Here is an 11,832-nt window from a genome sequence, read left to right on the forward strand (position 1 = left end):
TATGCATTATGTTCATGGATACTTGGCCAAAATGGCAATTACCTAGGAATGATTTCTTGAAAATTTGAAATAATCGATCTATAAGTAAATTAATTGTTTGCATTGCTTAAAATTTACTAAGCATTGAAGCTTACTCCGTGTTCTCTTTTCCATTTCTTATAGGTTTATCCTTTAATTCGAGTTGGAAGAGCCGGAGATATCATCACACTATCGAGTCATTATGTGAGTTGAGAAGATTGTATATCATCATGGTTTAAGGCATGTATAGGATAGACTATAGGTAGAATGATATTTCGACTTTGTATACATTATAGCCATGCGAAAATGGCTTGCTCATTTTGTTTAGAGAAGCCTTATAATTGAACTAATGTGTTGAAATGTTTTAGTTATAACTTGATAGTAGTTATTTTGTTATTAGATATTCGGCTGTGTTTTGATAGTTAGTCATTTTGGAAATTTATAAGAGCTCTTATGGAAAATCAATGAGACAGGTTTGCATTGTTGATAATTTATGTCTGGTAAGTATCTTTGACCTTATAGAAGTTTTGTTCAGTCAAGTAATACCTCATAACCTTATTCTGGCAACGGATACGGGTTAGGAGTGTTACAATATTTATTTTGATTTTCTTTTAGAATTTTAGAGAATTTATATAAATGTATTTAATTCAAAACACATGTAATGCGAAATGTCATGTTTTAATTATTTATAAATGTCATGTCACACATTTAATAAATTGCACATGTTAACTTTACATTTAATATTATTGGATTAAATTGATTAATCGAACGTATTTTAAATACCTTTTATAAATACAGATATTACCATATCTCTTTCAAATAGTAAATATTTATTTTAGTCTTTTAAATTTTTTTATAAATATTTATTTTAATTTTTTAAAATTTTTTAAATTATAAATTAAATTAATGGTAAAAAATATATTTTAATGTTTTAATGATGAAAAAATATTAGTTTAATATCTTTAAAATTTTAAAATAATAAAAATAAAATTATATTTTAACCTTTTTTATAATTTTATAATTTAATTTTAACATTCAAAGATAAATTTTTAGCTTCGTCAATCATTATAAATTAAATCTTTTTAGAAAAGAGTGGGCATAATTTAAAAGCAAAATAATATTTTATGCTTAAAATTTGTCTTCCGATATCAAAGGTAAGATCCGGCACTTGTGTGTTGTGACATTCACTTGATGGGCATGGAATCGTTAAGAAAATTGAGATGTCAAAATCCTTCAGTAGCTTTCAAGCACAAAGAAGATTCTCAAATCTCAACCAAATCTATTTTCTAAAATTACGTGAAATTTTTCTTTTATAATTTAATTATTTAACTATTCGAAAATTTTTATTTAAGTTAATAAATTATTTAAATTTTTTTATTTAAATCACTAGATTAATTTTTTTCGTTTTTATAAAAAAAGTTCCACCAATAAATTTCAAGTGACGATTCGACGATTAGTATGGTGAATCTGTACTCATTTACGAGTAGAAGAATATACTTCAGATCCAATTCGATCTGGCAGTCAGCGTCAAAGATCAAAGAAAAAAATTGTTTAAATTTTAGTTCGTAAATTTGCAACGTTTCATGAAAAAAAATTGAACTATAGAAAAAAGAGAAAAAAGCTTAAAAAATCATATAGCATAAATTTTAACAATCAATGATTTATATGAAAATTTTTAAATAGTTCAGTATCCAAATTATAACTTTTATAACTTTTTTTAATAGAGTGACCAAAATAAAACTTACTCTTAATTTAGTGGCCAATAATGGAAATTACCCTAAATATCAACACTACCTCTTAGGAGGATCATGAAGTAGTGCTACTACTTTTTATGTTTCTTGCGGAATAGCATCCGAATCTAGGAAATCTTGGGCTATCTTTACCTTAATGCTAAGAAAATATGAAATATTCAACTTAGGCCATTTCCTTTGCTCAAAGCAAAGCTCCAAAAACAAGGTAGGATACATTGGAAACTTGGCGATACATACTTTGCCTTTGCTGGCAATTACAATACAATACAATGCCTTAAAATTTAAGCCAAAATGCATAACTTTACCCTTTTTACCTTAGTTATCGAACTCTAAACCAAAACCAAAAGGTAAGCCGAAAAGGCAAGTCCAAGCCCTAACAATGTTTGAACCTTAGTTCTACTGGACCCCGAAAACCAAACACGAACATCATCCACCACCGGACCGCATAATGAGCTCATGTCGTCTGTTCGGGTATTGTAATACACGCTGTAGAATGCGATTCGTGTTCTCTCGGCTTTGGCCGTGAAGTTGACACTAGCGACTTGGAAGGTAGAGTTGGAGTCCGGAGTGTAGTGAAAATTTCGTGCTTGGTCTCCAGCAAAGGCCATGACAGCTAGTGGTTCCTTGCATTTGTCCCTAGCGTGGCCCAATGAAAAGGTCAAGCTGTATAGCTTGTTTGGTGTGGTTTCGACCATTTGTGAAATGATGCCTTCCTTGCCCGAGACTAACTCCACGGCACGTTTGCCTTCTGGGACTGCATAGTGATTGGAATCAATGTATCGAACCGCTCGGTTCGATTCGACCATCCATCCAGGTAATGGCGATGTCTCTTCGTCGAGGTTGGTTGGGAGGAGGACACCAAGAGATACGTTTTGGAACATCCATGGACCGAACTCGAAGCCACTGTTAACTACAGCATTGTCTGTAAAAACATTCCAACTTCAGTTCAATCGATTCCATCGGACCAATCGACTTATTTGATTTAATTAAATAAATTAATAAAAATATATAAATTTAAAAATAAATTCTCACCTTTGGGTTTATCAGGGGTGATGAGTTTCTTGATGGCTATATCATCGATGATGGGTCCACATTCCGGGTCATCTTCCATTCCCGGATTCCTAAAAATCAACCGGGCTTTATCCTCCTGCGCCTCAAAAGAAATCGTGTAAGGGTCCCACCCTTGCACGTTGTACAATGTCTGCAGGTCCACCGTTTGCGATGCAGGTGGTACGGACACGTTCAGTGACTCCATCTGCGCGCAAGTGCGTGCCGCACTGAAAGTAACCGCGTACGCCGATCCTTTCTCAACCGTCACTTCCTGACTGATCTCCGCGTCGTTGCCCAATCTGACGGCGTGCTTGCCTCGGGGTACGATGAGTAGCATCCCGCCGCTCACTTTTTCACCGGCGGACACAAGCTTCACCGTATCCTTCGTGCTCCAGCTGGGGATCTCATTGGGTCCATCGGATATTGCCTCGCTTGGGAAGCCGCCGGACGGTGGCGTCTCGAAATCACCATTGGCCACCAGACCTACAAAAGTAAATTACCACTTAACATCAGGAAAATCACATAAAAATTTGCCATTTTTTCAATTAATGTTCCGTAAATTCGCATTTAATACACAAAATGACATATCCCAAAAGGAAGCTTGTCTATCCGTACACGTGCGCATACGGTTAACATCAAGATAATTTGAGAAAGACAAGTACAGCACATGAGCAGAGGTATGTTTCACTGTCATGAAAATTTCCCATATCTAGTATTGCCATTATCTGATAGCAATCTGAAAAAGATTGAAAATTATGCCCACATAATCATATTTACATAAATTTGATGGCAACCAAAAGCTACAAGGAAGAAAACAATTACTTGTGGATGACCTTATCTAAGTTACTAGCCTCAATGTGAACAAGGCTTCATGCCCTAATAGATCCAATTAGGAAACTTCATACCAAAACGAATGAACAGAGGATAATCAATCGTAAATTCCTGTCGCTTGCAACTTATTAAATCACATAGGGACAAATAAGTTACGGTGTTTGATGTGAGAGCACACACTAAGGCAGTGAGACTGGTCCCACCCAACTTGAACCTTGTTAAAACCGTGTGGGTCCTTCTCCACCCCCCTTTTTTTTTCTACTCCCTAATTTGACTAAACAAAAGAAAAGGGGGTAGAATTGAAATGTGTGCTCTGTTTAATTTTTTCATTATTTTTGGTGCTTATTACTAAGCGTGTGAAACTTTTATGGGACAAAACTGACCTAGTAATTGGGGATGATGTCCTAAAAAGACGTGAATTCGCGAAAATAACCCTTGCCGTTTGTTAAAATTAAGGTGAGAGAGGTGGAGTTATTTGGCGGGAATATGACCCTCTTTCGTCATTTCACTCACCTTAGAATGAGGGGAAAAGGAAAAACATAAAGGACCCATCCCTCAAAATTTCTTATTATTCTACTATTATTTTATACCTTTCTTTTTCAATATCTTTTTCCCTATTTGCATAATTCACATTAAAATTTAATTAAACATAAGATCCAGCCAGACCGATCTCTAAACTTATTTTTTATAATTATAAAAATTAAATTTAAAATTTTATTTGAAAATATTTTTATTTTAATTGATTGAATTTTAACTCAATTAATATCAATATTATTATTATCAGTATAAAAGAAAGGTAAATTTGAGTATAAAAGAAAGGTAAATTTGAGCATAAAAAAAGACTATTATATTCCTATTTAAAGGTTAAAAAATAACATTAATAATACTAGACATGATATAAAAAATATATATTATTATTCTACCTCCCTTACCATGTTTTTGTGTTCTATAATGAAATTAGACCCTAATTATAGAATTGACTATGGAGTCTAATCCAGTCTAAACAAAGAGTGAACTTTTAATATTTATTTTTCAACCAAAAAAACCCAACTTTCATTGGTGTGTTTTTCATGTTTTTTTTTATGGCACTTCACCTAGTTTGTCAACATTTCACACTCCAAAGTTTAAAACATTAGGACTAAATCGTGAATGATAAACAAATTTAATGGATTAAATTTGAATAATTTAAAATTGTTTACATCAAAATTCCAATTATAAAATAAAACTCAAATAGTGGGATATTAATAATGTAGGTGACAATGACCTAAAAATGAATTCAACTAATGCATAGAATTATTGCGTATACTAACTAATTAATGAAATATTTAGAGCAAATAACAGGGCTTGTAGCTTTGCATACTTAAAAAGTGAGAAAGGATCTGCAAGAAACACTCAATTACGGTGGGACAGGCAATCCAAAGAATGGATGACTCTATTTAAAGCCTATTTTCAAATTATGAACAGTCATTAAACTGTATGATTAAACTCTTTGATTTTAGAAAAGATAAAAGAAACAAAAAGGATCTACGTCCCATATTTAAGCCCCCACTGCTAAGAATTTCGAAGCACCGAAAAATCTCAGTACTGACTGTATTTAAGCATATAACCAAAGCTCAGTGGTAAACAAATTCAAGCAAAAATGGCGGTGTTCTTATGAAAGAAAACCAATGGGGTTATCGAGTTTAATGTTAAAGAAAAAAGTCTCGGAATGGCAGGAAATACTGAATGGAAAGGCGTAGTCACTGAAATATATGGGGGCATTAAAAATCCCTGAGTTTATTAATTGTTCTTTAAAGAAGGCAAATAATTTGACAGCTTAAACCCATTTTAACAGATTTACAAGAGCAACTGTAGCTAAAGCATTAACAGATCTCGAACATAAGGGGGAAAAAAAAACCCAGCAATGCAATTAGAACTCTAAAGGGATATTTTAAAAAGAATAAGGAGAAGAGATAGTACATACCATCTTCAGCTAGTGATAGAAGAGAGAAATGAGCGAATATAAGCATAAAATGGAAGACCCATTTGGTTCTCGACCAGCTCTCAGCAGCATCCATGGTGTTTGGTAAAGTAAAGGCTTACAGTCTCTCTCACTCACGCTCTCTGTAATGGTGACGATGAGGGCAGTGGTCTTTTTATCCAAAAATTGAAGTGCTATATGGTCTTTTACAATTTAGCTTATCGAGATAAGCAGAGTTGTATTTTATTTACTTTTGGGCATGATTAACTTGACAGGAAAAAAAAAAGGGTATTCCATTTTTTCCAACCTTTTTTATTCGGAGAATAAAAGACAAAGATGCACGTTGTTTTAGGGTTTGATTTTTATAAGATTTTTTTAGCTGTTAATCAGAGGCGGATAAGGGGTGCCCGGCCCCTAAAGTAATTTTTTTTATTTAGACTCTTAATTTTTTAAAATTTTAAATTAATAAAAATTAAATTATATTTTAATCTCATAAAATTATAAAAATTTAATTTAATTTTTTAAAAATTATAAAAAATTAAAATTTTATTCTACCTCTAAAAATTTAATACTAATATTAATTCAATTGCTTTTATTTTTATTTTTTTAAGATAAAAAATATATCTAAAATAATTATTTGTCCAATAATCACTTATCAATTATGAAAGATTGTATATCTTTAATCATATTTCAGCATTTTTTCTATGTTATTAACATATTATTTTAATAATTTTTAATCCAAATTTTAGACCCTAGATCAAAGATCTTAAACTTTGAACCTTAAACTTTAAATTCTAAACTCAAAATTCTGAACTACAATCCTTGAATCACGAGTCCATAATAGATTTCATTGTTTAGGATTCAAGTTAAAAAAAAAAGTATAAAAATGATGTGTGAATGACATGGATAAAAATATTGAAATAATATTAAAAAATTAGTAAAGGATACAAGATGATATAGCGTATCTGTTTCATACAATATTTTTCCTAATTTTTATATATTTAAAAACGAATTTAATTTTCATATTATTTTATTATTTAAATATAAAAATTATTTTATTTTATAAAATTAAAATTAATTATAAATGAAATATTTTCAATTTGAAAAATCGTGCTTTTTTTTTAATCTTATATTCTAAAAAAACGTTTTCTTTTTCTTTTTTGTAATCCAGTGAAAAAACGTTTAACTCTTGCTGAGTCTTACCTTTGTGTGCTCCCACTTTCCCACCACTAATAATAATAATGTGTGTTTTTTTGCCACTAATATTAAATAGTAGAGATTAATTCCGTGTTTTGAGAAGCGTGGTCTTTCGGCGGGTCGGTCCACTGTCGTATGGCCGTATATTGACAGTGTTCAAACCAATCGCCATCCGGGGGACAATTTGATAAATATCCACAACAGTAGTAATATTGTATCTGCTTGCACAAGTTTTGGACTTCATTTCATTGGCTTTTCAATTTTAGCCCATCTAATGTTGGAATAAATTTTAAAAATATATTTTAATATAAATAAATAAAAATAAATAATAAGAAAAATAATGTGTACATTGCTTTATCAAAATTTAGATTTATAGATATAAAAAGTATAAATAAACTAAAATAAAATTTTACTTTTAATATTATAATCACTCACTCCAAATAACTTCACTTATAACAAGATTTACTCTTCAAATAATACTTAAAAACTCGAGTATAGTGAATACAGAGCTAATACAAGATGAAAACAATAAAGATAGCTCAAACACAAAACACTCACCCAATACCATTAACGAGCATCAAAGCTGCCTATTTATGGGTTAGGATCGACAACTTCTCCAAGTAATATTAGGAGAAAGTTTAATATTTTAATTAGATGAAATTTTCCACAAAATCTCTCATTTTGGATTTTGAAATCAAAACTTTCATATCTAATTTAAAAAATTATATATATTTTTCAAGGGTTGGAACTAAATTTGAATTACGGAGTCATAATTATTAAAAGAATTTTATTTAAATATAGCTCAAATTTAAACAAAATTATACTTAAACCATAAATAAATACAAACATATGTGATTATATGAAAAATATATTTACTTTTAAATTAAATAATATAAAATGAGACTTACCAATGCATGCTAAAAATCTCTAAATATGTTAGTACTTCGGTATTATTTTCAGCATTATTGTTGTAATATTTTAATTATCAAAATGCTTTTATATTTTAATTAAGTTAAACAATTAGAATAATTTTACTTAACATGTAATTAATAAATTAAAAAAATATCACATACGTGCTACACATATGATTTAAGAATTAGTACAATTATAAGACCAAATTTCGTGTCACACACTACTCAACTAGAAAAATATTGAAAAACCGACTCTAGAAAAATATTAATTACATTCAAAACAAATATTTTTATATAATATCCTTTACTACTTCAAAAAAAAAAGCGATTATTTAAAAAGATTATCATATCTGTTTTTTTAAGTTCATTCTCAACTTATAAATAGGGGATATTAATTTTAACGCACTCGAACCCACGCCTTTTTGTATCGATAATAATACTGATGCCAATCGAATTAAAAACTCAATTAACTTTTAACTATTTCCTAAATTTAACTTTAATAAATGTGTTAAAAGGGAGCTCAACACCTGTAGCTGTTGAGTTCCATTCAATTTTTACTACTTATCATAAAACAAATTTTAATAAATATTTTTTATATCATCGAGTTTAGTCGTAACTGAATTTAAATTGCCTGTTGAAAAAAAATATTTCATGGAACCTTCCCGCTACCTCACATATGGTTCTATTTCCAATTCAAATTAACAGAATTAAAATAATTTCCATGTCAAATTTAAAAAATTGAGGGATTGCAATGAAGAGATGATGAAGAATGGAAAAAATCAGTAAAATCACTAAAACTCTAAATCTTTTTCTTCTAATAGTGAAAGATGGTGAGAGGAAGGAAAAAAATCACGTCAAAAAGAAGAAGAAGAAATTGGACAAAATTAAATTTGATGTGGAAATTGTTTTAATTTTGTTAATTTGAGTTGAAAAAAGTTGTTGATGTAGCACAAAATAATTGAATAGGACCATACGTGAGGTGGTGAAAAGGGTTAATGAAATAATTTCTAGTCCAATGGGCTTGTCAACCACTTAGATTCCTTTTATCAGGATTTCTCTCTATGGCGAAATTAAAGGACTGTCGGGGGCCTTTCATTTTTAAAATAAATTTTTTTATTTATATATTTTTATAATTACAGTTTAACCTTCCAAAATAATAACATTTTAATTTACTTTGTCAAAAATTATAAAAATATAAAATTTAATTCCATCTCCTAAAAAGGTTTTGAAGCATCCTGTCTAAGTTTTCTTAGTTTTGATTCACTAGGGTGGTGGTTGTAAGGAAGCATTGTTAATAATTTAATGTCCAAACCCAATTCATGTCCCAAATAAGGTTAAAACTGGAATCTTGACGGGTGGCCTGGCACATAGTGTCTGGACTTCACTGTTTAAATCTCCTCAGGGTTTCAGCGCAGGGCATTGTCCGGCCCAAAAGAATAGAAACAAGTCATTCAAGTATTTTGCCGAGCATCTCTCGATCAAATTAGAGACTCGAAGAACAAAAGCAGCGGCAAGAAGAAGACACAATGAGTTCCTCCTCCACAGCTCTTCGAGACCTACAGCGCGACCTTGAGAACAAAGCCAATGATCTTAGCAAGCTTCAAAAAGGCAAGCCAAATCGAACCCTTGTCTTATTTATTCACTATTTGCTTTCAAAAGTTTCGACTGAGAAACAATTTTGTTACTTTTTCCCCCCAGATATAGCTAAGAGCCATCAAGTCCGGAAGAAGTACACTATTCAGTTAGGAGAAAACGAGTTAGTCCTCAAGGTGTCAATGGGTTTTCGTTATTTTTCAGATATAAATTGATTGGTTATCTAATTAGCCTTTTAAAATGACTTTCTGTTGATTGCTTTCGTTTTTTGTAATATATAGGAGTTGGATTTATTAAACGAGGATGCGAATGTGTACAAGTTGATTGGTCCAGTGCTTGTGAAACAAGATTTAGCGGAGGCCAATGCGAATGTTCGCAAGAGAATTGAGTACATCTCTGCAGAATTGTACGCTTCCTTTTACATTTTTACCTTTCCTTTTTTGTTGCTAAAAAACAATATTATGGGTGATTTGTCTTGTGTCAGTTTCTATTGATCTAGTCTAAGAATCATTAGTAGTATCTATGTTTGACGTTGTGATTTGGGTGGTGCTTGGATTATGAGTTTTCAATGTAAAGAGTGGCGTTCAATTATGGTTTTGTCAGCCTGAGTTTTGCAATCCAACCTGCCAAATATGTCAGCTTACATGTCATTGTCCTTCTCACTGGTTTCTTGACTAAATATCTTGTTTCATGTGTAAACTTCCCATCTATGGTGATGTTAGTCACTCCACACTATTGAAGATCATTTTCTTTTTTTGTTGAAAGAAGAAGTAGAGGGTGCTTCTCGCCCCAATCTTTACAAAGTTCTAATCAAATGCACTGCCTATGTTACCCCTTTTTCACATGTTTGGGCAATAACCTTTTATCTGCTGTGTTTTACTCTACAATGTCTTATGCGACATTGTAACTATCATACGTATAACTTTAGAACTTTGTTTCTTTGTCCTCAGGAAGCGGCTTGATTCATCTCTTCAAGATTTGGAAGAGAAACAACACAGCAAGAGAGAAGCGGTTGGTGTTCTTCTTCTTTTTTATGTGCCTTAATTGTTCTCTTTTATGCTATATAAGACATTTCTATATGACGTTAAACAACAGTAGTGCAGCATGTTTCTGTTCTGCTTTTCCAAATTAATACTATTGTTCCTTGTTAAACAATTGAATAGTTTAGACAATCATTAGAAAGAATGCCTATTTGTGACACATGGAAGAGCTATGATTGAGATTGTTTGTTAGTATGGTTCAACCTGCTACTAAAGCTGCACATAATAGTTAAGCCAGGTTCCAAGCTTTTAGAACATTTGCTTTGTTTGATCATGAATCATGGTTATATTTTTTTTTGAGCCTCAATGGCTATATATATTTTTTATTTTTAACATCTCTGTTGTTTACCAAGTTTGTTGGTTTATCTTTTGCATCTCTGAGTTATACTTGAGTGCTAATGTATGAGATTATACTAAGTTTTTTCTTTTAATACCATTAGCATTTACCATACGCTTTTTACATGAATCCATATGATTTTTGGTTTTTATGGAAGTTTGTACCTCTTAAATTTGTACCTCTTAAACTGGAATAACAACCATCAGTATGAGTTTCTATTAATGTCCTCTAGATATGAAATCAAATTGTGTTGAATTATATTGTAAGACCATCGGAAAATGTTTGTGTCCTCTTAATATCGAACTCTAGAGTCTAGAATCCAGACACCTCAGTTTGGATAAAAGATTATAACTAGATTTATCTGCTAAAGTGACGATTGAATCTGATAATTTGGTTTTGCATCCTTTAGATATTGAAGGTGCAGCAGAGGATTCAATCTCTTCAAGCTGGAAAAGCCAAGGCTTAGCACTTTCTTCAAGTGGAATGTTATTTAATATTGCATTCCATGGTCGTTTGTCTTAGTCGGAACTTGAATTTGGTGTTATTGAAACAGGGTTTTGTAGCTAGTGTACTAGCTTCTTTAACCATGATAGTTAATGGTATGACAGAATGGGAAGCTATTCAAACCAGAACATTTTCTCACAGCCTTTTTCTATTTTGGACTGCCCTTTTCGGTGAGACTGATGATTGATTGCTACTTAAATATGTAGTTTGGTGGCTTTTGAAGCTTTTATGGTTTATGCATTATGCTCCTGGTATTTGTACTCTGTATATTTTTAATTTGAGGAATTCAGTCTTACTGCTCTTTTGATTTAACAATTGAAGATAAAGACTGTCAAAATCTGATATTGTTTATAGCACAAAGGGACTAAAATCCAGCAGGAATTGATGGGCCTTATGAAGTACCGAGCCCATTTTTATTTTAAATAAATTAAGCCTTTATTAACTTTTGTGTTTTTCCTGAAATGTTTGAAATATTATTATTTTTTATACAAATGAACAATTAAGATGAGGATAGAATTTTACAAACATGGGTATCGAGTTTTAAACTTCATGTCAATCAACTTAAAATCCGTACAAGTTTATCGTTGAGCCGGTGAAGTGATTAGCAAAATAAAAAAGAACCAAACATACCCATATCTAT

The 11,832-nt window shown here is 31.2% G+C and overlaps 2 protein-coding genes across 2 annotated transcripts; one reads left to right on the forward strand and one right to left on the reverse strand.

Annotated features, from left to right (window-relative positions):
• Positions 1-1,917: 1,917 nt before the first annotated feature.
• Positions 1,918-5,948, reverse strand: LOC107935912 (uncharacterized). The gene is made up of 3 exons (XM_016868541.2): positions 5,614-5,948; positions 2,802-3,302; positions 1,918-2,691 (listed from the first exon to the last, which is right to left on the reverse strand). The coding sequence occupies exons 1-3, from the start codon at positions 5,705-5,707 to the stop codon at positions 2,099-2,101; spliced, it is 1,188 nt and encodes a 395-aa protein (XP_016724030.1). The 5' UTR covers positions 5,708-5,948; the 3' UTR covers positions 1,918-2,098.
• Positions 5,949-8,974: 3,026 nt separating this feature from the next.
• Positions 8,975-11,504, forward strand: LOC107935883 (prefoldin subunit 6). Its single transcript, XM_016868511.2, has 5 exons — positions 8,975-9,326; positions 9,417-9,487; positions 9,593-9,717; positions 10,262-10,322; positions 11,098-11,504. Exons 1-5 carry the CDS (start codon positions 9,245-9,247, stop codon positions 11,152-11,154), a joined length of 396 nt encoding a protein of 131 aa, XP_016724000.1. The 5' UTR covers positions 8,975-9,244; the 3' UTR covers positions 11,155-11,504.
• Positions 11,505-11,832: the final 328 nt, after the last annotated feature.

Source organism: Gossypium hirsutum, chromosome A10 (genome assembly GCF_007990345.1).
Source record: "Gossypium hirsutum isolate 1008001.06 chromosome A10, Gossypium_hirsutum_v2.1, whole genome shotgun sequence".
Lineage (NCBI taxonomy): Eukaryota > Viridiplantae > Streptophyta > Magnoliopsida > Malvales > Malvaceae > Gossypium > Gossypium hirsutum.